This window comes from Myotis myotis, unplaced genomic scaffold (assembly GCF_014108235.1).
Source record: "Myotis myotis isolate mMyoMyo1 unplaced genomic scaffold, mMyoMyo1.p scaffold_m19_p_15, whole genome shotgun sequence".
NCBI classification, from domain to species: domain Eukaryota; kingdom Metazoa; phylum Chordata; class Mammalia; order Chiroptera; family Vespertilionidae; genus Myotis; species Myotis myotis.
In genome coordinates, this window is record NW_023416319.1 from 652,854 (window position 1) to 677,890 (window position 25,037).

The 25,037-nt window shown below is 49.3% G+C and overlaps 1 protein-coding gene across 2 annotated transcripts; it reads left to right on the forward strand.

Annotated features, from left to right (window-relative positions):
- The first annotated feature begins 4,388 nt into the window (after positions 1–4,388).
- ABRAXAS2 (abraxas 2, BRISC complex subunit) lies at positions 4,389–23,105 on the forward strand. Of its 2 annotated transcripts, none has more exons than XM_036335611.1 (9): positions 4,389–4,542; positions 7,158–7,248; positions 11,502–11,538; positions 13,926–13,992; positions 16,740–16,930; positions 17,733–17,852; positions 18,566–18,650; positions 20,283–20,397; positions 21,046–23,105. In XM_036335611.1, exons 1-9 carry the CDS (start codon positions 4,396–4,398, stop codon positions 21,504–21,506), a joined length of 1,314 nt encoding a protein of 437 aa, XP_036191504.1. In that variant the 5' UTR covers positions 4,389–4,395; the 3' UTR covers positions 21,507–23,105. The 2 variants fall into 2 exon arrangements, with proteins under 2 accessions (XP_036191504.1, XP_036191505.1); XM_036335612.1 differs by lacking the exon at positions 4,389–4,542 and adding an exon at positions 5,311–5,756.
- Positions 23,106–25,037: the final 1,932 nt, after the last annotated feature.

Sequence of the window (25,037 nt, forward strand, 5' to 3'; positions counted from 1 at the left end):
GGAGGCCGCCCTCTCTACTGCTCCCGGCCGCGTGATGTCCCGGCCCCGCCTTCCTCCCAAGTCCGGGTCCGGAACCCAGACCTGGGCGGCGCTGGACCCCGCCTCCCTCCCCGCCCCTGCGCCCAACGTCAGATGCACCCCCTTCCTCGAGGTGCTCCCCGAAGCCACTAGATTTGGGAACTGCTGTTTGTAAGGTTTGGCAGTGGGTAAGCCACGCTAAAGACCCAAGTGCTCAAATCACCGCATCTCTCTACCTGGTGGGCAGATCTGGGAACTTTTTTTAAAATACATTTTTATCGCTTTCAGAGAGGAAGGGAGAAGGAGAGAGAGAGAGAGAGAGAGAGAGAGAGAGAGAGGAGAGAGAGAGAGAGAGAGAGAGAGAGAGAGAGAGAGAGAGAGAGAGAAACATCAATGATGAGACAGAATCATGGATCGTCTGCCTCCTGCACGCCCCACACTGGGGATGGAGCCCACAACCCAGGCCTCTGCCCTGACCAAAATGGAACCCTGACCTCCTGGTTCACAGGTCCTGGCTCAACCACTGAACCACCTTGGCCGGGCAAATCTGGGAATCTTTATTTGGCTTCTGGCTACTTTCATTTGTGGCTGGGATTCTGCCTTAAAAATAACATTCTGACTTCTCCTAACGGGAAGTCAATAGGAGGACATGGGAATTTGTGCCCAAAGTAAGGAATGCCCTAGGACCCCACCCCCAAATACCCGGATCAAGGGGATCAGAGTGATAGAGTGATGTGGAGGAAAGAGCACTGAGAGGCAGGATGCCCGCATGCCCATCTCAGCGCTGCCCCTCCCGGGCACCTGGCCACATCCAAGACTCCTCACCTCCGTGTGCCTCAGTTTCCACGCCTGTACCTCGCCCTAAATGGATGGTGACCATTCTACGAGATTGCTCCCAACCAGTGAACCTGAAATTCCTTGGTCTAGTTGTGCCGTGTAATGCAAGAGAGCTTACCCGCCAAAGGCGGCGTGTAGCAGCAATGAAATGCTGGCAGTTCTGCGTCCCAGACAAGCATTTCAAAGGCCCCTGGCAAGGCTGCTTCCCACCGAGAGGAATGTTTCCTAGGACACGTTTCTGTTGACTCTGCAGACCCAGTCCTTCGAGGTAAACAACCTCAGCGGTTGCCTTTCCAGCTCCCAGAAACCCCAATTAGGAAGAAAGTGCATCTTCTCCTAGAAGAGGCGTTCGCAGATCTTCAGGCAACCACCAGGGACAGAATCCGGGGAGGAGGCAGAAGGGAGGCCGTGTGTACTGACTCAAGAACCCACCGAAGAGAAGAGCGTAAGTAGCCTCATTACAGAGAAATAAAACCGCCGGGTGCCAGCGCCAATGAGTGCTGCCCGGGCGAATGGTTGTTTTCGTCTTCTCTAGACCCTAGATGCCAGAGAAAGCAGGCTTGAATGTGACTGAGCCGGTCTTAGACAGTTCTAGGTTATAATTAAGAGAGAGCCATGAAAGATCAGGCCACCTGCAGTCTGATGTCTTCCCAACACTGAGGCTGTCTTTGCTGTGTGTGGTGAATGCTATAAACACTGTTGGTATGCAGCCCTGGGAAAAGCCACCGTTTATCGAGTCCCTTCTCTGGCTCCAGGATTACTCTGGCTGTTTAGGCCTGAAGGCTGTGAGGACACCACCTCTGATCACCCCGGGCAACGGAGATTCTTGGTGGGAGGTGGAGAAGCTTAGTCCCAGCAGGGCTGCCCATCACCAGGGAGAAGCTGGAATGTGCCAAGGAACACAGCGCCCCCCCCCCCCCAGCCTGTTCCATGGGGCAGGAGGGAGGTTCTGAGAGTGCCCCCCCCACCCCCCACCTGTTCCATGGGGCAGGAGGGAGGTTCTGAGAGTGCCCCCCCCTTCCATGGGGCAGGAGGGAGGCTCTGAGAGTGCCCCCCCCCCGCCTGTTCCATGGGGCAGGAGGGAGGTTCTGAGAGTGCCCCCCCCCCCCCGCCTGTTCCATGGGGCAGGAGGGAGGTTCTGAGAGTGCCCTGGGTCCCCCTGTCTGTCTCTCCCTCCACCGAGCCCTGCAGCATGACCCCCTGCTCACCCACAGCAGCTCTGACATTGGCTCCCAACAATTCTCAACGGCTTCCTCGTTGACAAGCTAAGGGCCAAGTTCCAGGCTTTACCTCTTTCTCTCTCTTTCTTGTTTTTTCCCCAAATTTTTTTATTGACTTCAGAGAGGCAGGGAGAGGGAGAGAGAGATAGAAGCATCAATGATGAGAGAGAATCATGGATCGGCTGCCTCCTGGACGCCCCTATTGGGAAGAAAGCCCACGACCCAGGCATGTGCCCCGACCGGGAATCAAACCTTGGTCTCCTGGTTCATAGGTTGACGCTCAACCACTGAACCACACCAGCTGGCCAGGCTTTACCTCTCTTGATTGATCTATAGGGGTCAACACAGCTTAGCACATCCCTTTTCAAAGCCCCTCAGCACCACCTGCTCTTATGTGAACCTTTTAAAAAGGGGAGCTAGGCACCCAGCTCCAGTTGGACTGCCAGGATTTGAGCCTTCGCCTTATCATGTGTGACTATGGGCAAGTTTCTTAACTTCTCAGGGCCTCAGTTTGCCCATCCTACAACAAGGATAATAATAGTGCCCATGGCATAGGGCAGCTATAGAGATTAAAGGAAATACTTTCTGTAAAATCCTACATGCCTGATGTATAAATGCTCAATAAATGCTACCTCAGTTTCTTCAACCATAAAATGGAGTTTAAAATGGGTCTCCTTCAGCCCGGCCAGTGCGGCTCAGAGGTTGAGCATGGACCCTTGAACCAAGAGGTCACAGGGCTGATTCCCGGTCAGGGCACATGCCTGGGTTGCAGGTTCGATCCCCAGTAGGGGGCGTGTAGGAGGCAGCCGTTCTCATCAATGTTTCTATCTATCCTCCCTTCCTGTCTTTAAAAAAAAAATCAATAAAAACATACTTTTTTATTTATTTTTTAAATATATTTTATTCATTTTTTTACAGAGAGGAAGGGAGAGGGATAGAGAGTTAGAAACATCAATGAGAGAGACACATCGACCAGCTGCCTCCTGCACACCCCCCACCGGGCACGTGCTCGATACCAAGGCACATGCCCTTGACTGGAATCGAACACAGGACCCCTGAGTCCGAAGGCCGACGCTCTAGCCACTGAGCCAAACCGGTTAGGGCTATAAAAACATACTTTAAAAAAAATTTTTTTAAATCCTCCTTTAGAGGATTGTTAGCAAGATTAAATAAGTCTATATAGTGTAAAGTTAGCTATCCTTACTGTTAGTAACTTCCACCCCCTACCCTCAGCTACAGACTTCTAGAGCAGTTGCCTAGGTGCCCCTTGTTACGTTCAGCTCAGCCTGTTCAAAACTGAACTGTCTTGCATGGCCTTCCCTCACACCCCCTATCCCTCTGAACCCCCTTTTCCCTGTGCTCTCTACCCCCCTGGTTCCTGGCCATCCTACCATCATTCTTGTCCTTCCCTCCCCTCCCCACAGCTCCTCCCGGTCTCCTCCTGGTGTCTGGGCTCAGGGACATTTTTCAATCCTGTCACCACCGCACTGTCGTCTTTGGGCCGCTCAGGCTCACAGCTCACTGGGGCCGGTTGTTCGGATACATTTTGAAGGCTGCTGACGGATCCAAGTGGGGTGTCAAGAACGATTCCAAGGGTTTCCCGCCCAACTTCCAGAAAACGGTTCTGTTTGCTTGGACAGAGTGTGGAAAGAGTTTTGTGGGAGATCAAGAGCCTAGTTTCCAACCAGAAAGATGGAATAAATTGAAGAATAATGATTAGAAAGGTGAGTTCCTTCCCTGAGTTTCTTTGCTTAGCTCTGTTATAGTTTATTTTCACTTCTGTTTGTTATTTGTTGCTTTCATCCTCTTTCCATTATATTTCATTAAATTTGTGTTCCCTTGTACCCAGAATCCAATTGCTTCTTACCACCTCCCCTGCTACCACCATTTCACTTCTACCACCACCAAGCCATGGCCATCCCGGCTCTGGGTTACCGTAATACCTCCCCTGGCACTATATTCTTGACATGGCAGCCAGAAAGGTCATATGGAGATTGAAGTCGCATCATGTTACTTCGATATCTAACCCCAAACCATGCAACTGCCTGAATCACCTCCTTGCATCCATCCTTGAGCATGACAGATGTTGGACTTGAACACTCATCATTCTATTTGCAAAAAAAAAAAAAAAAAAACTGTTTTGCGCAACCATCAAGGGCTCTGCAGAAGAGGCGATGTCTGGGGTGTGCTGGGCGCGAGAACCACGGGTGACACGGTGCGGGGGCGTCGTTTGTTCTGATCCCGTAAACTTGCACTCGTCACCCCTCCCGCCGGGGCGCTCCGGCCTCCGGCCTCATCTGCGAGGACTTCATTTCCCAGGATGCCCCGGGGCGAGGCCGGCCGGAAGGCTGCGTGCCCTCCGCGGGGCATGATGGGGGAATTGGAGATTTCCATCATGGCGGCTTCCATTTCGGGCTACACCTTCAGCGCTGTGTGTTTCCACAGCGCCAACAGCAACGCCGACCACGTAGGTGCCGGGCCCGCCGCCCTGGCCGCTGGGGCCGAGCCGGGACCACCTGCGGTTCGTCCTCCCGGCTCCCGGGCCGGCCCGAGGCGCTGGGGACCCGGGCCGCTCCCGCCCCGGGCGAGTCCTGCTGCCCAGGCTCCTGTGCCCCCGGGCTGGGCCCCCTGGCTCAGGGCCTTCCGCCGCCCGGCCGCCCGGAGGCCGCGCTCACCGGTTTGGCGGAGCTGGCCCGGCCGGCCGCCGGCGGTGTCAGAGGTCGCTCCGCGGGAGCCGGGCGTCTGCCCCTCCCTGGGTGTCCGGCTGGTCTCGCGGGGGGTCACGGGGAGCGAGCCGGGCAGCCGTGGCTGTCACTCCTCACACGGGTTCGATGAGATCGCGCGCTTCCTCCTCCGTGGAACATGGGGGATGCGAACGGCAGGGCTCGGCGGCGGGTCTCCTCGCCTGGAAGTTGCGAGTTGGGTTCCTGGCAGGTGTTCCGAGCCCCGGAACCGAGCCGCGGTGAAATGGGGAAGTGACAGGCCGGCGGGGAGGGAGCGCGGACGCGCGGAGAGAGCGGGGCCCGGCGGCTCCCGCGCCTTCATTCCCCGGGTTGTCTTTTCATGTCACTGACCTCGGAATGGAAGTTCTTTGTGGAACTAGATCATTTGAATCGTTCAGAATGTGTTTCGGTCTGCCCACCCCACTGGGGGGCTATTTGAAAAGATGCCAAGAGTGCATTGTTCAACGTCAGTAAATAAGTGTGTGCGCGGGGCGGGGCGGGGGGGGACGGTTTGCTTGTCATTACAAAGCAGAATGTGACTCTGCAGAAGGAACTGGGTTTGGTTGGATGTCAGCAGTCTTCGCCTCCATTAATAGCAACTTCTAGAGAGGCGATCCCATTAGTCAGTTGGATGGCAGTAAATGAAGGTGCCTCTCATCTCTCCAGCGCTGGTGGGAGAGGTTAATGATAAGAACACACACGACCTGGGTCTGTCCCGAGGCCGCGCGTGCCTCCGGGCAGGGGGATAAAAGCTTGTTTTCTTGAAACACAATGCAATTCATTGCATTGCATGAGGCTTTTGGTACTGCAGCCAGCGAGTTACTCCTGTAATGCAGCCCCGCGTGTAGGTGGTTTGTGACACGCCTAGTGTCCGGGGACGTGTTACAGATGGTTTCAATGAACTCTGATTTGCGGAGTGCCTAGCGACGTCACAGCCGATGTGTAGGACAAGATTATGGTAAGAATCAGCAGCTACCTGTTGAAAAGTGGGCACTTTTTTCTACAAACGCAGTGAGATGGCCACGTTACCCGGGTTGTTACTAATTCAATTCAAGAGACATCTTCTTAATATCTACAGGGCGCCAGGTCTGGCGGCTAGACTGAACCGAAGGGTTCACCAGTGGCAGGAGTTTGCAGCTGTGTTGGATGTGACCATACTTGCCTACGTTAACCTTGCCACAGTTATATGTGTGGAATAGAGTTGTTTCAATTTTATGTATTTTAAAGTTGAAGAACCAAGAATTTGCTTTGGTAGCACATTCTTGTTTCGTCCAGGCAAAGAACTTTGTTGGGAGCCATGTGGTCTGTGGCAGTTACTCCACCCTGCTGTTGCAAGAGAAAGCAGCTATAGACAATAGATAAATTAGGGTGACTGTTTCCAATAAATTTTATGGACACTGAAATTTGAATTTCATATAATTTTCACATCATGAAATACTCCTATTTTAATTTTTTATTACTTTTTCATTGATTTTAGAGAGAGGAAGGGAGAAGTGGGGGGGGGGGAGGAGAGAGAGAGAGAGAGAGAGAGAGAGAGAGAGAGAGATTAATTGGCTGCCTCCCATATGCAGTTGGACTGTACAAACCCCGACTGGGGATTGAACCCGCAAACCCGGTGTGTTCCCTGACCCAGAATCCAACCCAAGACCCTTTGGTGCACAGGACAACGCTCCAACCCACTGAGCCACACCAGCCAGGGCTCCATTTTAATATTTTTTCAATCATTTAAAAGTATAGAAAGTACTCCCAACAGCAGGTTAGGTGCCGAATAATCCAGAATTGTTATGGTGGTGTGTGTTCTCCAAAGGTGAGCATAGCCCAGCCTCTGCATTTATCAAAGCAGCACTTGCATGCGAACGGTAAGATTTGCTGAGACCCTAATTTCCCACGCCAGCTAAAGAGCACGTAGTTGTGCATTGTGTCAACGTCTTTATCCTTCTCTCAGTAGCAGTGTTTTCCATGCAATGCAATGAAATGAGCTGCAGTCTGTTTCAAGAAAACAAGCTTTTATCCCCCTATGCCCTCCACCCACCCACCTCCACCCACTGCCGACACTGGTGATGCTACTTGATAGGATTTAGGTGATGAATTCTCTCTACTAATTTTTACTTTAGAGAAACAGGGAAGACTTGAAGGGGTTGAAATATATTTCATCTTGTATGGAATCCTTTTTTCAACAATCCAGTTATTAGGTATATCTCAGATTTCTCTAGTCTTACTTGTTGGTTTATAGAATAGTGGTTTGCATGCCAAGCTTATTTGGATTATTGTTAAAAATTACTATGTCCTAAATTTCTCTTAATTCCAGTAAAAACCGTCTTAATTTTTAGTGTGCAACTATTTTCTTTATTACGTTTAGGAAGGATTTTTGCTGGGAGAGGTGAGACAAGAGGAAACCTTTAGCATCAGTGACTCCCAAATCAGCAACACAGAGTTCCTGCAAGTCATTGGTAAGTGAGTTATACCGACCTCAGAAACACTCTCTGTATATGTACGGTTAGTCTGTTCTTTGGCCCTTGACTGATTTTAATCTAAAGATTAGAAAAGTCATAGATAGCCACTGTAATTACAATGCCAATTATTTGCACTAATAAATGATGTGAAATGTTTGCATAGGTCAGCGTAAGGATACAGTGGCTCGCTGTAGGTGCAGGTATTCTGTAACGCTGTCCCTTACTCACTACCTGACCCGACTTTGGATTCTGTGTGCTGTTGCACTTGATAGTCTCTCCAAAACCGCTGAGAACCTCAGATTTGCAAATTAGGGTGTCCCCATTGTCATCATCACCCCCTATAATAAAGGGTGTGTTATGCAGGGCCTTTCTGAAGCGTCTGGCATAGTTGTTCACACTTATTTAGCAAATTGTAGAATTTAGCGAGTTGTACAGCCTTTGTCAGTTTGGGGAGATTTTTGGGGAAGACTGAGTATTTATAGATGCACTGACTCAGTTTTTTTAGCTGCACGTCAGTATCATCAAACAGCATATCCTGACACCCAGAGAAAAAAGCAAGAGGCATTTTATTCATCTGTGCAGCCAATGTTCACTGAAGTGTAAGGCATGTGCCGGGCAGTGCGAGGAGCATCCAGATGCATTTCTGCCTCCCAGGAGTGTGGGAGGATGAGGCAAGTCACAGAAGTGCCAGCAGCACAAGATGAGTGCTGTAAGAAAGGAGCCAAGGCCATCCCATAGATTAGAGGGGGAAACTGCTAGTGGGTGAAATCAGGGAAGACATCATGCAGGAGGCAAACTCAGGGTCAGGGTGTGCATTCAGAGGAACACAGAAAGGTGGTCATAAAACACACAGGGGCCCTGGCCTGTGTCTTTGACCAAAGTGCAGTGGGTGTGCAGGTGAGAGTTTGAAATTCTGCTGGAAGGTCAGGTCCTATTGGGGTAAGTCATCAATTTCAAGCCTATTCTGATAGCCTGGTACATGGATGGGGGGCCAGGGTGAGGATTGACGTAGGGTTGGATTGGGGGGGAAGAGGCTGAACTCTCTCCTATGGTTTGATAGGACCAAAACTATAAAACCTGCTCCACAGCATCGACTGCTAAATAAAGATGTGCAGTGTACGGGTATAGCTGTTCTGTCATTGAGGTTTTGTCCTTGTTTGTTTTGCTTAGTTCTTTAAAATCCTGTAGTGGAGAATTTGGTTTTATTGGACATCTGTGCAATTATTTATTGTTTGCACTTGAATTTCAAAATTAATTTGATAGATAAAGGTTAAAATGCCAGATTTAGTTAACTGACAGCAAACCATATGAGAAAGAGCTCTCTTATCCAGCCTGATGACAAAAATAGCATTTGTGATTAATATTTTAGCTGTTTATATTTACCTATTTATTTGAATAAGTTATTATCTTTTTTAATTGATCTTAGAGATGTACATATGTAAAATGGAGTATTACACAGCCATAAAAAGAGTGAAATCTTTGGATCTAGACTAGAGAGTATTATGTAAAGTGAAAAAAGTCAGAGAAAGACAAATACAAACAAACAAAAACTAGAAACAGATTCACAGACACAGGGAAAAATGATGAATGCCAGAGAGGAGGGTGGAGGGGTGGGCAGAAAAGGGGATTCGGAAGTACAAACCTCCAGTTATAAAATAAGTTGTGGGGATGTAACGTACAGCATAGGGAATAGACTCATTCATATCGTAATAACTTTGCTGGGACAGATGGTTACTAAACTTGTTGTGATCACTTTACTTGTAAAGTATATAAAAGTTGAATCATTATGTTGTAAACCTGAAACTGATGTAATACTGTATGTCAACTGTACTTTTAAAATGAATGGATAAAATCCATATCCTATATGATAAGAGGCTAATATGCAAATCGACCGAACAGCGGAACGACTGGTTGCTATGATGTGCATTGACCACCAGGGAGCAGACGCTCAATGCAGGAGCTGCCCCCTGGTGGCCAGTGTGCTCCCACAGGGGGAGCGCCGCTCAGCCAAAAGCCAGGCTCATGGCTGGTGAGTGCAGCTGCGGTGGCGGGAGCCTCTCCCCCTCTGCAGCAGCGCTAAAGTTGTCCAACTGACAGCTCCTGGACTGGGAGAGGGCACAGGCCGGGCTGAGGGATCCCCCCAACCAAGTGCATGAATTTTATGCACCGGGCCTCTAGTTAGAAAATAAATGTAAACCAGTGGAAAACCTGGACTGACATGAAGCGAAGTAGTTTCCACAGCAATAGTGTGAAGAACTGTCCTGGCATAACTTAACCTCCAGAATTAGATCCTTTAAGTAAAATAAATTGGCCAAATACATTATTTGTTGAAAATGTGTGAATTCATGCACAGACACCTTTACCTGACTCTATACAATAAGGGGACTTTATATAGAATATCACATTTTGCACACGAAGTGCCTGTCTTGTCTTGAATACATATTCATTTTAAGCTGCGCCAACTCACTTGAAGCAGAGCCATCCCAGACAGCAGCAGAGCGCCCCGAGTTAGTGAGCTGGTGTCGTGGCAGTCACCGGGAAGAATGGAGAGGAAAGTGGGAGATGCGGGGCAGAGACAGGAAGACCAGCAAGAAGAGCAGCACCTCCCGGGGGGGTTGTGGGGACGTGTGTGCCGAGACGCCGTACACACATGACGAGGAATCTGCCATGTGGGTGCGCTGGCGGCGTAGGGAAGTCTAGGGTCCCGGTGAGGCTGCCCTGCCAAAGGTCTGCCCCCAGCTAATGTGCCCACCTACTCCATCCCGATGGGCAGCTTCACCTGTTGGAGACCACCTCCCCGTTTCTCCGCGGTGTGCTTGGTTAGGTGTTGCAAAAAGTCTTCCCCGGGAAAGCTGTATTTCACTTCTTGAGGAAATGCCACGCGGGGTCTAGAGCATGTCTTCAGTGTGCTTCTAATCCAGGCTGCAAATCATGAAAGACGTCCGCTGGGAGGACTGGTGACAGGCGTGGACTCGGAGCTCAGCGTTTACTCTAGCGTTTTCTTAAACAAAACATTCTTTCCTGTCAAATAGAAGATGTGTGTTTTTTCCCCTTCTCCCTGAGGTAACATTTTTCCTACAGATGTTTCACATCCTAATTACTAAAAGTATCTCTGAAATACCTTGAGAAGGTACACGGTATCATTTTGGCGATAAAAGAGGGCACTTTCTGGATGAGGTTTCTTATTTGTATCGCTGTGTCAACAGCCGGCTGAGCAAATGAACTCCTCTCCCCTGAGGGAGCATTGCGTCTGCGCCTGTGTTTTGGCAGCCGGACCGGACCAGGACAGGGTTAATAGCCACGTCCTTGAGGGTTGTGGTTCCCTTTTAATTGAGTGACAATTGCAGCCTGTAAGTCTAGGCTGTGACATTGAAGGTAAAGAGTCGCTGTAAGGAGAACGCTATCAGCAGAATGGAATGCTAATTGGGCTCATGTCTCATAAAGCAAACCAGACCCGAGCCCCCGATGAGCTGGAAGAAGTTGTTCCCTCTGGTTAGTCGCCGCCCTCTTTTCAGGTCTGCCTGGTAAATAGCGGTTTCCCTTGGTGCTGGCCATCTTTGGAAGGGTTAAGAGACTTCCAGAATTTCCTCCCTTCCCTTCAGAACACAGGCCCACGTTGTTGTGAGCTAGCAGGTCATTGATGGGCAGTGGTGCAGGCCTCTCCCCAGGCTGTCCTCACAGCTCTTACCCAGTCGGTGGCTCCTGCCCCCTGTGCTGTACCCAGGTAAGACCGAGTAAGGGCCTGGCTGCCCGCTCCTGGGTGCGAGCTCTCAGGTGCATGCGCATCACGCAGACAGACGGGAACGGCTGCTGTTCTCCGTGCACGTGGTTCTGAGAAGGTGTCTCTGAGTGGAAATGCTGAGGAGATACAGTGCTTCCCCGTGTGCACACTGCACCTGTTGGAACGAGGAAAACTCTCTCACTCGTTTATATTATTATTTTAGTCCTCACCCAAGAACATTTTTCCATTGATTTTAGAGAGGAAGGGAAGAGAGAGAAACATTGATTGGTTGCCTCTCCGACAGGGGATCAAACCTGCAACCTAGGTATGTGCCCTGACCGGGAATCGAATCCACCACCTTTTCAGTGCACAGGACAGAGTTCAGCCAACGGAGCCGTCTTTTTATTGTCTGAGATTTTCAACAACTACTATATATGTGTGTGTGTGTGTGTGTGTGTGTGTGTGTGTGTGTATTTTCTGGGCTATTTTATATGATTAACTAAGATGTATTTTCTCTTTGTGATTACAGAAATCCATAACCATCAGCCTTGTTCAAAGCTTTTTAGGTAAGCCACACCCTTCTTGGTAGCTTTTAGCTCCTACTAAAAGATGAATTGATTAAAAAACGAGTGAGTATATGCCTATAGCTGATAATGGCTAGAAAGTCCCAAGTATGACTGAGGGCCTCCAAGTTCGCCTGTTTGTTGATGCCAGCGCGTGGCACTGTTAGGTCAGGGGAGGAGGGGGGACCTTGCTTACTGCCTGTCCTTGCGCCAGATGCCAAGCCTGGCCTCGGGGATTGAGAATGGACGCTTCCCACCAGCCCCCTGAGGGGCTCTTCAACAGGGAAGGGAGCTCTTTGGGGCCGCCTACAGGTGCAGTGATTGAAGGTGTTTTTAGGAGTAACAAAACTGTTCAGTAGCCAGAGAAAACGTAAGACTTCCTTTTGGTGTTTATTTAAGTTGATATCCACCAGCTGCATATTATGATCAACGGAAAGAGAAAAAAATGGGAGGAGAGACGTTCAGAAGGGAGATGGCAAATGACAGAGATACGAGAGAAGGAGGGGTTAGGGGAGGAGAGGGGGAGGGGGAGGGAGAAAACGGCCAGTATTTCCACACCCGCCTTCAGCTCCCCAAACCCCACCCAGGCCTCTGCCTCCTTCCTGAGCCCCAGACCCTCCTGCTGAGGCTGTCTGAGGAGGATATCTCCGTTTCTTAAAATTCCCCAGGCCTGTCCTCGGCCTTCCCGGAAGCAGGCAGTGCTGCTCCCACTGTTCAGTGCGGGCTTCCTGGTCAGCACTTCCTTCTTAAAAAAATGTACATATATATATTGACTTCAGAGAGGAAGGGAGAGAGAGACACATCAATGATGAGAGAGAATCATTGATTGGCTGCCCCCCTCTACTAAGATTGAGCCTGCAACCCAGGATGTGCCCTTGACTGGAATCGAACCTGGGACCCCTCAGTCCGAAGGCCGACGCTCTGTCTACTGAGCCAACCAGCCAGGGCAGCACTTTCTTCTCCTAACACCTGCCAGCTCCTTGCAGCTGCTGTCCTGCCGTGTGTTCCCTGCAGCCTCCTCCGACCCCGCTCATTCTCAGCTGGCAGGCACCAGCCCTGCACCCCAGCCCCTGGGGAGTGTATTGTGTCACACACACACACACACACACACACACACACACACACCCCTACCCTCACTATTTCAGAGTTCTGTCTTCATGCACGATGGCTACCTGAGGACGAGGTCTCGCAGGAGCCCAGTTGTTCATGTGTCTGGATTTACACAGAACCGAGGGAGGAGTGGCAGCAAGATGCGCAGCTAGCGGTTCATTTGAGAAGAATCTCAGAGCAAACAAGATGATTGAGGCCGCGCCCACGCAGCGCCCGTGTCTGGTCCGTGAAAGTGCCCACGTGGCCCTCCTATCCAGAGCTGTGCGAGGCAAGCCCGGCCTTGCCCCTCTGAGGAATTCCTCCGAGCACTGTCGGCAAAGACGCAGCTCCGATCATAGACTCAGAATTCTTAGAGCTGAAAGCAGCCTTAGACATCACCTGTCTACTCCAGACTCTGCTTTGCAAAAAGGGGAATGAGGGGCATAGAGGGTTAGTGACGTGCTCAAGGTCACTCGGTGAGAAGCCGGCCTGAGCCAGAGCGGAGCCTCCTGACTCCCGGTTGGGTGTTCTCACCGTACCTTGGACTCCTTCCTGCCTTATAAGGCCTGGGCTTGTGGTGGGAGGAGCGGGGAAGGGCGGCATTCCTAAAACCCGACCGATCGTGGTAGGAAAGCCACAAATCATGGTGCGTGGCTGCTCAGCACAGGGCCCTGGGCGGATGGGTCTGCTTTAGGGGTGGGTGCATTCAGTTTGAAGCTAGCCAGACCTGCCTTCAAATCCCAGCTCTTCCACTCCCAGCGCCGGGATGTGGGGCAAGCCACTTGTCTTCGGTATCTGTAGCCACAAGAATGGGAGTCAAGCTTGTTGACTTGTCGGGCTAAACTAACACCTCCCATCACTGAGGCAGGAATGGAATAAAATAACACGAGAAGCATGCGGCGGGTTTCTGGTGAGGCGTTCAGCAAGTGCTCACTTGCCTCCTCCTTTCTCAGAAAAGAGCTTCTGCATTCTTTTGTTTTTGTAAGTAAGCGATTCTTAGAAACAGGGAAAAGCTGTCGCAGCCCACGTGTTTATACTTAGTTGCTGTCTCACCTCCCACTGGGGAAGTGATGCCCTTTGGGTGTGACAGTGTCTTGAGTATTCTGTGATGCCAGAGATACCTCCCGTCAGGAAAACATTTAGATTGATTTCTCTTCCTATACCTAGTGACGGCAATTCTATCTCTATAACCAGCATAGAATTGGGCTGGATGATCCATAGACGCATGTAGCTAAGCATATCCATGTCATAGTACCATGTGATTTTAATACAATATTGTTTTCTCTTTTGAAAAAAAACAGTTTTTATGACTACGCAAGCAAAGTTAACGAAGAGAGTTTGGACAGGATTCTTAAAGACCGGAGAAAGGTAGGCTACATTTGTTGCCCATTCCGATTTGGAAATCACTCCTTATCTCATCACCCGCGCTTAAAACAGAAAGAAATGTAAATGAGCAATGCATTGCTGTCAGTATAGACGAGTTCTGTTACCTTGAGTAAATTTTACAGGTAAATTACAGATGTGAGACAATGTTTACAATATATCACTAGAAAAAAGTTTAGGTGTTTATAATGTGACTCTTTTATGTAAAAATTAGAAGAAGAAGAAATGAACTATAATCCAAAAATTAATAATAGTTGAGTCGAGGTGGATTTGTCTACTTTGTGATTAAAAAAAAGATTGTAAATATTTAATACACGTGCATTAATTTTATGATTTTTACCTTGGTATATAAATTCCAGAAAAATAGATTACACCCTCGCTCAGGAAAAAGTACCAATAACAGTTTTCAGTGTGTTAAACAGAAAGCAGACTGCCGTTGCTTAGAAACATGCTGCAGGAAAGCCTCTGGAGGATTGCCTGTGGGTGAGCCCTGGCCGTGGGACCGGGTCCCTCGGTGTCTGCAGAAGAGCATAGGAGTCCGGTCTCAGGGCCTCTGTGGGGGGGAGGGGAAGGAGAGGGGGCGGGACAGGTTAGAGGAAAGGATGGTGCTCTGGGAGTGATGACAGGCTCAGCAGGTGCTCAGTGTCGGCCGCCCACCTGGGAGAGGGAGTCAGACCGCCCCGGGCCTCCTGGGCCCGCTCTCCCTTCCCAGTGACTTGCCCAAGAGCACGCATTCCCATTCCGGCCCTCCCAGTCCGGCTTCCTCTCAGCCACGCCTTCCCTCCTGTCCCGTGGGTTTTCATAGTGCAGATCATGAGTCTTTATCCTGCCGACACCTAAGATTTGTCCCGTGGAATTCTTACTGGAGCACAGCTTTCTCCAGGTCACTCCGTATTAAAGGCTCCAGGAAGGTTTTTGTTTTTTTTAACAGATGACAAAATTTAAAGTGAAAGAAATGAGTAAAGATTATTAAGAGGAAATTCACAAAAGAAAAAAGAAATCCACAAATGGCCAAGAAAGAGATGGAAAGATGTTTAACCGCTACCAGGAAACGCAAACTGAAACAATGTGACCCAGCCCCGGCCAGGGAGGGGCCCGGTTAGTGAGAGCGTTGTCCCTGCACCAGAAGGTTGCGGTCTGATTCCTCCTTAGGGCTCTGGCCAGTTGATAGTTTTTCTTAGCCACTTACTTTTTAAAGGAAAGCTGCTTTCACTTTTTTATGACCACCATTGTGTGACTGATGGGGATTTTCAAGTTAATGTTGTGCAGATCTTGGCTTTCACTCATTAGCTCTGTGATTTGGTCAAAACATCTCTATGAGATTTATGCTTCAGAAATGTTTGGGTTTTCTTTTTATTTAAAGAATGTCAGAATTAATTGCTTTACTAAATCTGAAGCCATGCTTTGTGCACAGTCGTACCACTGAGGGCCGGTGCTGTTCCCTGGAGCTCCTTGCCGTGGTCTGAGCTCAGTGGAGACAGCATTACTCGCCTCCCAGGGTGGCCGTGATCATTAATTAAAACATCTGTAACATCATTAGCTGGGGCCTGGCACAGGGGCTCAGCGAAGCTTGGTTCGCTTCCTTACGTGAAAGCACCAAAACCAAATCTAGATTTACTGTTACTTTTTTTTTTTTAAATATATTTTATTGATCTTTCACAGAGTGGAAAGGAAAGGGACAGAGAGTTATAAACATCAATGAGAGAGGAACATCGATCAGCTGCCTCCTGCACACCTCCCACTGGGGATGTGCCCGCAACCAAGGCACACGCCCCTGACTGGAATCGAACCTGGGACCTTTCAGTCCACAGGCCGACGCTCTACCCACCGAGCCAAACCGGCCAGGGCTGTTACTTTAATATGACAATTTTAAATTACCTTACATCTTAAACAGGATTTCACCCAGTTTATTCAAAGAAAGAAGCTATATGCAGAGTATTTTTCTAATGAAGAGTTAAATTGTCTCGACAGCAGAGATTTTCAAACTTGAGTACCACAAGGAGAAACTCAGGAACTGGCCTGTGAGGTTCTGACTGCAGGTTTGGGTGGGCCCGGAGCATTGGAGCGGCTCCCAGGGCCTGGTAGGTCACCTGTCTGCCGGATGTCCCGCCTCGCGCATTGGGAGAACTACTCTTCTGCAGAACATGCCAGTTTACTTCCCTTAGGCAGCCGATAGAGCTGACAAAGCTAAACTTTCAAAGGCATTGCATTGAATTATAATTGCGTACAATCAACTGCACACACGCATGGAGTACACTGTGGTAGGTCTTGATCTGTGTGTACACCTATGAAACCACGTCTGTCACTCCAGACCTCCCGGGCCCTTTTCCAATCCCTTCTTCTCCTCCCTAGGCAGCCCCTGAGCTGCTGGGGCTGCTCCATGTCGCTAGAGATTAGTTGTCATGTTCTGGGGTTTTACAGGACTGGAGTCCTGTAGCGTAGGCTTTTATTGTCATTATCACTGTGGTCTGGCTGCTTGCACCAGCAGGACTCCTGGGGAACGTGTCGGTGTTGTCCGCGCAGTTGGTGGCTTGTTGCTGAGCAGGTGTCCAGTGTGTGGCTGCCCCACGGCTCGCTCACCTGCTGATGGGCAGTGGGTCGGTTCAGCTTTGAGCGATTGCACGTCGAGCTGCTTTGAACATCTGTGTGCAGGTGTCTGTGTGGATACCTTCAGACCTAAATGTGTAAGATTTCATGCAGCTTTCAACCCTTTCCTTCTGTTTCTACTGCAGAAAGTGATCGGATGGTACAGATTCCGGAGGAACACGCAGCAGCAGATGTCGTATAGGGAGCAGGTCCTCCACAAGCAGCTCACCCGCATCCTCGGGGTGCCCGACCTCGTCTTCCTCCTCTTCAGCTTCATCTCCACGGCCAACAGTTCCACGCACGCTCTGGAGTACGTCCTCTTCAGACCGAACCGCAGGTAAGGCCCCGTCCCCACCTCACGTCACCAGGACAGATGTCGGCACAGGCCATGGAGATCTGTGACTTTGAAATGTGCATTTTATAGCATCTGTAAAGAAAAGCTTTTATAATTCTCTTCTAGTGAGTTTTCTTTGTAGTTAGAGAGGGTATTTTTCTGTCAGTTGTATAAATTAAAATTGTTTTTGAATCAAAAAGCATTAGCAAGATGTATTAATTATGCATAAGTGCTTATAGGAATAAACCGCTGGAAATCATCGTTTGCTTCTCCATAATCCATTATGTAGAAATACAGTTTTTTTGCTCTGGAAGTCTGATTTTAATGGTAAAGCATAGATTTCAGACAGAATTGTAAAATTGATCCACCTACTGGCTAGTGAGGGTTTTGCATTGTGAACGTCTTAAAAAAAAAGAAAAGATGGCCCCACAGCCATGGGTCTGCTGTGAGCGTAGAAAGGCTTCTCTGGACTTGCCTGCAGTGGGATACACTGAATCGGCGTCGGGGAGAAGCATGGTTAGGGGGCCATTGCAAGGTTGCAGGGATTCCTCAGCAGTGTTTCTGGGCCTGTCCGTCACTGTGGGATGCAGATATCTAAGACGTGACCTCTGCCCTCAAGGACTTTGCAGTCGTTTCCACTTTAAGGGAAGGACCCATCCCTAATTCGTGCATCTCAGGTTGTCGTGGAAGCCGGTGCTGGTGAGGCCCGGGAGTCCCCAGTGTGCGGCTCCGATTCCTGTTGCCATGGCCCGTTCTTCAGCCCGAACAGGGCCTTGAACATGCTCGCTCTTGAATCTTCCCTCAGGTACAATCAAAGGATCTCCCTTGCTATTCCCAACCTGGGCAACACCAGCCAGCAAGAATATAAAGTGTCTTCAGTGCCAAACACGTCTCAGAGTTACGCCAAAGTCATCAAAGAGCACGGGTGAGGGCCTGGTCCAGTGAACGGGGTTCCTTTCTTTTGTGAAGATGTAAAGGTTTGCGGGGAAATGTGAAGTCAGGTTGAAAGTGAAACATGCAGTGATGCAATTCCGTAGACCGTCACCCTATATATCAAAATTTTATTCTTACTGAAAAGATAGTTCACTTTTACCACTACTTTTTTTTATTTATTTATTTTAAAATATATTTTATTGATTTTTCACAGAGAGGAAGGGAGAGAGATAGAGAGTTAGAAACATCGATGAGAAAGAAACATCGATCAGCTGCCTCCTGCACATCTCCCACTAGGGATGTGCCCGCAACCAAGGTACATGCCCTTGACCGGAATCGAACCTGGGACCTTTCAGTCCACAGGCCGATGCTCTATCCACTGAGCCAAACCGGTTTCGGCGACTACTTTTTTTTTTTTTTTTAAATCAGTTGCCACAGTTGTTTCTGTAATTGATATAAAAGTGTGGCTAGAGTATGTGTATTTCTGAGATCCTAAGCTGTGGTCATATTATTTTTTAAATGGTCTTAGTCACGTGGGTTCCTTTTTATTTCTCTTCTGGAAGCCTAGTAGTGTGACACTGGGGCTGAGACACTGTCACCTGGGAGCTCACGTTTAAGACCAGATGAAGGTAGAAGGGCAGGAGAGCGCCTTTCAGGTTCATGGCGGCTGTCCTTTCCGTGACATCTTTCCTGCCTGTCCTCTAGCACTGACTTCTTTGACAAGGACGGCGTCATGAAGGACATCAGGGCCATCTATCAGGTTTACAACGCGCTGCAGGAGAAGGTGCAGGTAACCGTTACTTCGCGCTTCAGTCTCACTTGTCTCGCCCGAATGCTCTGAATTTTACTTTAACTTTTAATCTCCCGCCGGAGAAGTGAGTCGTGGTCCACAAGTCAGCGTGCATTTCCTGCAGTGGCATCAGAGGGGAGAGGCTGCCATGCCAGCTGGGAGGCCGCCTCCGCGTGGCTTGCAGGGGCTCTGGGCATGGCAGCACGCTGCTGCATTCAGACTGTGACCCACCTGTAACAGCGCGTCTTCTAGGGATGCGTGTCCGAGCTTAAGGCAGGCTTGCTGAGAGCAGAGCTGTCTCATCAGCTGGACGCTGTGTAGAGACCGCACCAAACTCGGAACAGCCCTGCCTCCTCCCCTCTCATCCACACCCTTGGCCCCAGCGCCTCCATCGAGTGGGAGGATCCCCGTGGAGCCTGTTCATTCCTAGTATTCATGCAACCAACACTTATGGAAACAGCTCCTACCGGCCAACTACTGAGCCAGGTGCCAACAGCCCTTTCCCATGTTCTTTCCATCTCCTCCGACACGTTCTGAGGAGTAACTTTCTCTAAAACTCTAAGAACAAAAGAGCTTTGAGGACATGGAGGAAGGAGGTGGAGCTGGAGACACCTCGCCTCGCTCTGGGGAAGAAGGACCAGGATGGAGGGAGAGTGAAGGCAGCCCCAGAGAGAGAGGAAGCAGCCGAGGCCGGCCTGGCCCAAAACAGGAAGGCTTCCAGGCGGCTTCCAGTGTTGGTGTCCCAGTTAGGGCCAGGCACTAGCAGCAGGGGGCCTCAGTCAGGCTCTGGCCACCGGCCTACTGTCCAGCGCTCCTAGTATTTCTGCGGTGGAGAGAACGTGCAGTGAAAACCAGTTTTTTGTCCTGAATTCATGAACAGGCTGTTTTTATTTATTTGTTTTTAAAATATGTTTTTATTGATTTTAGAGAGGAAAGGAGATGGAGAGAAATAGAAACATCAATGATGAGAGAGAATCATTGATCAGCTGCCTCTACCTCCCAGGCATGTGCCCTGACCAGCAATCAAACCGTGACCTCCTGGTTCATAGGTCAATGCTCAACCACTGAGCCATACCAGCTGGGCCAGGGACTTCAGAATGGCTGGCACACATCTCATTGCCGGCTGTAGAAGGCCTCTCTGAACACACCAGCATCCCATCATGCCCTGGTGTGAATGTTTAATTACACAGATGGACCTCAAATGTTATCTTTTATTAAGTCTTAACTGAAACCTATTTCCTTTTTCAGCTCTCCCTAATTATGAATAGTTTCTATTAAATGAATCTTTTTTATGTTGTCTGATATGTGATTATTGATTATAAATAAAAATTGAAAGCATCTCATTCCTGTCTTTTGTTCATCCTTTGTATGCTAGACTGGTATCAAAAATTCTCTTTTCAGTTCAATAGAAATGAATAATCCAGAGAAAACATAGATCTTTCCCAGCTTACTCTTATTTTTCAAGAATTTATAACCTAAATAGCATAATCATCTCAACAAAATTAAGAAAGCAAATCGGTGAATAAGTACTGGCCCCCCGGACCGTGGGGACAATGCCTGGCTCCCCCCGGCCTGGAATGACTGTTGTGTTGGCCGGGTTCACGCTAACTGTTCTGTTGCCGTTCCCCTCAGGCAGTGTGTGCAGATGTAGAGAAGAGTGAGCGAGTAGTTGAATCTTGTGAGGCCGAAGTGAATAAATTAAGAAGACAAATCACTCAGAGGAAAAATGAAAAGGAACAAGAAAGAAGTGAGTTTCCTATTAATTTTACTAATTGGTATCAAGGAAGTGTCTGGTTTTAAACATCAGATGTACAATAAATTACATAAGTCCTTCTACTCTAAGCCCTGAGGTAGGCTGAGGGGAGTGGAGTCCACTTTCCTTTGAGCTTTTTCAGAAGGGACGTGCTGTTGAACTCAGTGTGCTCTGCCTAGGACTTAGTGGTCGGCAAACTGTGGCTTGCGAGCCACATACGGCTCTTTGGCCCCTTGAGTGTGGCTCTTCCACAAAATACCGACTTCTGCGCATGGGCCACGAAGTTTCAATCACACTGTACGTGCGCGCCCGCACGTGGTATTTTGTGGAAGAGCCACACTCAAGGGGCCAAAGAGCCATATGTGGCTTACGAGCCGCAGTTTGCCGACCACGGGCCTAGGTCATGGGAACAATATTAATGATGACGGTACCTCAGTGAGCTGTTTTTGAATTTTCAATGAATTCACGTGTAGAAAGATGTTTTGTAAATTCTAAAGCACTATTCAAACATAAAGCAACTAAGAGTGATAACCAGTTTCCTGCTTTGTTGCTGTTTTCCAGAACTTGCAGGTTGACCGTGTCATGCACGGGGATGCGAGGCTGGGGAGGTACAGACAGTGACCATGTCTTCTCTTCCCACAGGGCTGCAGCAGGCGGTGGTCAGCAGACAGGGGCCGCCCGAGAGCCTGGAGCTCAGCCCTCGGACGCCGTACCCCGGGTTTGCAGCTGACGGCGGAAGTACACTGGCAGATGCCGAGGCCTCTGATCCCCCACCCCCTTATTCTGATTTTCACCCAAACAATCAAGAAAGTACTTTGAGCCATTCTCGCGCGGAAACAAGTGTCTTTATGCCTCGACCTCAAGCTGTGGGTTCCTCCAGCTTTGCTCCCAACAGTGCTGGACTGAAGTACCCCGGAGGTGGAGCGGGCCTGCCTTCCCAGAGAGCCACGGGGGACAGCGCGGAGGGGTCGGACGACAGTGATTATGAAAACCTGATTGACCCGACAGAGCCCTCCAGCAGCGAATACTCACACTCAAGGGATTCTCGGCCCACGACACATCCCGACGGGGGCTCCAGGAACGCTCAGACCTCCCAGATTTAACTCCCCAGGAGGAGCTCCACTCAGCACTGCTTTCTTAATCACGATTGAGAGAGTTTTGTGAGGACTAACCGGGTGGGAGAACCGGGCTCCCGAGAGAATCCTGGGCAAAGAACTGGCAGGGCCTCACCCGGGTGCCGGGGGCAGGTGTCATGACAGAATCATTAAGATAATCAAGTTGCCCTACTTCTGGTGCGATTCATGGATATACTGGTCAATTCAGGCAGAGAAACTTGTCAACAGTTTCTGTTCTTTAAAATAAATTGGAAATCAGAGACTAAGCACAATTAGTCTATAAATGTTCTGTAAATCAAAACTTACCTCTTGCACTATCATGCCTTGAAGTTCACTTTTCAAAGGGAAATGAGTTAGCGGCAGCCTTGATAGAAGCTTCTTTCTGTGATGAGCCAAGTTCATCTTTGCCAGAAGAGAAATTGTGATAATTCCCAGAAGCCCGATTGCAACAGGCCGGCTGTACCTTCTCTTTTCTGCATGACTGTAAGGTCAGAGAGAGGGCTTAGTTTAACTGTGTTCCACGAGCCTGGTACGTATGGTCACTTAAAATGGTTGCCTTTAAAAACACGTAGAAGTACTAGTTACCAGTAAGTAACCATCCAAACAAGTATGTCACAAAAGGAACTCCCATTTTCTTTGGTGGAATGACAGTCACTGCTGTGTGGCACTGGCCACAGTTATGGTCTCTGTTCTGGAGTCTTAGATGAAGGACACGAGCAGTGGCCACAGAAGGGAGCACCGTCCCCGAGCTGAGCTTTGTGATGGACAGGATCCGGACGCGGGGTCAGCCGTCGCACAGACGGCCATGACTCCTCTAGCCCGCCTGACAAATCTCAGTGTCAGCTTTATTTGTCGAGAGAAGACGTTTAATAAGCTGTTTGAGAATCGTGGTGAATAAAGATTTATTTTAAGTCTGAATAACCATACTTTTTTTTAAGCTGCCATTTGGAGGATAATTGTGAATGTTGGACTTCCTGTCAGGATGCTCCTGTGTTTTTATTTAATTACTGCTTGTTTCCTAGTTTGGCCCAGAATGTGTGAAACCACGGAAGACATCCTGAGCCTGTCAGGCTCCTGGCCTGGGAGTGACCAGACCCGCCGTCCGTGAGGAGGTCAGCCACGGAGTTGCTGCTTCCGAATGTAACTGCCTTTGCTTTGGACTAAAGCCTGGAGGAGGAAGGAGGGCATCGTGTCCGGAGGCTTCAAGTCCCGGCGTTGGAAAGTAGTTCCATTGTCTGGAGGGAGCTGACTCCCAGGCTCCGGCTCCGGTGCCCAGTGAGACAGTGCGGACTGAGGGAGACGCGGAGCCCGCCCTCTGTTCATGTCCGCTTTGTGGGCCTGGTCCTGCCCTCCAAGCGTTGGCCTCAAACCTCCCCGTGTGATGGGAACCTCGCAGGCGTGTTCGGTTTATCAGCTCCCCACCGTGGCCCAGCCCCAGGTGAACCTCAGTTAATTCTGTAAGTGCCATTGCCATCTCTGTTCATGTTTGACCTTCAGAAATACATTTTATTTTATGCCATACTGAGAGCTACGGTGTACACTGACCAGCAGTTAAATGTGACAATAAAAGCTCATTTAATCCTGGCACCACTGTCTTAATGTCTGTCTCGCACCCACACGGTCTTGCCTCAGTTTACCCATTCTGGCAGTTCTTAGGAGACAATACAGTTTTTAAAGGGCAGGAAAGCTCGTCTCCACATGGGTTTTTTGTGTGTGTGTGAGACTGGTTTCAGGGAAATCCAAGAACACAACCTACTTCAGTATTTCTGTTGATTTCGAGGAGAATGTGTTGAGTATCAAGTAGCAGGAGCACTGGGCGCCCATGGAGAATAAAGTGGAATCTGGGGAAGTTCCCAAAGGCATCTTCCAGGTGAGCACTGAAGAGACTCGGCCTGGACCGCCTGACGATGGAGAGGCAGCAGACGTGGCGCTGTCCGCAGGAGCCTCCGAATCCCGGTTGCCTTGGGATGGGCATCTGCTGCCTGCGTGGACGGGGTCCTCCGGGAGCCAGACCTGCGGGTGAGGGCTCCCAAGTCCACGGTGGCAGCGCTGTCAGCAGGGCCCTAGACTGTGGATGGAGCCTGGTGAGACGCTGTGCTCCATCTCCAGCACCGGAGGAGAGAATGCTGGGGCCCTTGGCCTCGGAGCCTGGAGGTGCTTACTCAGGTTGGAAGTGACTTTTTCAGGGAAGGATCAAAACAAAAACCAAATCTCAGACCCTGAGGCTGTACATTTTAAAATCCCACAGAGTAATTCTGTGTTGGTTGAACACCACACTTCTGCCTGCTCGGCCTCTGTAACATCCAGCCTGTGGATTTTAGATTCACAGCTACTACAAACCGTCCACAGCGAGGGTAGCAGGTATTGTGGACTTCACAGTTCCACCCCAGCTTTGAAGCCAGCTCCCAGATGCTTCTCTTGGGTTCGTGATTTGAATTTACATATTGTTTTTGAAGAAAACGACATCATGTGCATGAATCACTATTCACTTAAGAAATCTTTCAATGACATCATGAATGCTTTCAAATGTTTTAGGATATTTTTAGACCATGTCATCTCTGAAATGATTGAAAGGAGTGAGAAATATTGTGGCATTCCTGACTTTTTAGGTAATTCATCATTTTAGTGTTTGGCAAAATAGCAGAATATATTCAATTCCATGAGCATTAGGTAATAAGACATGTAATAAAGGATTAGGTTCTAGGTCAGTGTGTTTCGCCTGCATGTAAGTTTGTGTGTTTGTGTGGGCCCACTGAGGGTGGTGGCAGAGGTGTCACCTTATCAGCACAGAAGTGGGAAGAAGTTTGTTTATAAAAACAAGAAACTTCCCCAGCTGCTTAGAATGTTGGCCTGCGGACTGCAGGATCCCAGGTTCGATTTGGTCAAGGGCACATGCTTGGGTTGTGGGCTCGATCCCCAGTGTGGGGCGTGCAGGAGGCAGCCGATCCATGATTCTCTCATCATTGAACACATTCCTGCCTGCAGAAGCTCTTAAAATATTTTCCAAGTGAAGTGTTGGTTGAACCATTGTTCTTACATAATAACATGGTATTTAATTTGATCTATACTTGTGTTAATTACATGTTAGGATGTGTGTTAAGTTTTATAAGCAAATGACTGTTGCAATCCAAACTCGATTTATTGAGGAGTCCTGGAGCAAATAATGTTGCTCTGGGAAGGGGGACTCCTGACAGTGTCTGTCACAGGATGGCAGTGAGGAGGTGAGGATATAATGTATCAGTGACTGTGAGAGAGGTTGTCACAGGATGGCGGTGAGGATACAATGTATCAGTGACTGTGAAAGAGGTTGTCACAGGATGGCGGTGAGGATACAATGTATCAGTGACTGTGAGAGAGGTTGTCACAGGATGGCGGTGAGGATACAATGTATCAGTGACTGTGAGAGAGGTTGTCACAGGACGGCGGTGAGGATACAATGTATCAGTGAATGTGAGAGAGGTTGTCACAGGAAGGCGGTGAGGATACAATGTATCAGTGACTGTGAGAGAGGTTGTCACA

Coding starts and splice junctions, on each gene's coding strand:
- ABRAXAS2 (XM_036335611.1), top strand. CDS start 4,396: ATGCCCCGGGGCGAGGCCGGCCGGAAGGCTGCGTGCCCTCCGCGGGGC. Junction 17,853..18,565: donor AAAGTCATCAAAGAGCACGG/GTGAGGGCCTGG, acceptor CCTGTCCTCTAG/CACTGACTTCTTTGACAAGG. Junction 18,651..20,282: donor CGCTGCAGGAGAAGGTGCAG/GTAACCGTTACT, acceptor CGTTCCCCTCAG/GCAGTGTGTGCAGATGTAGA.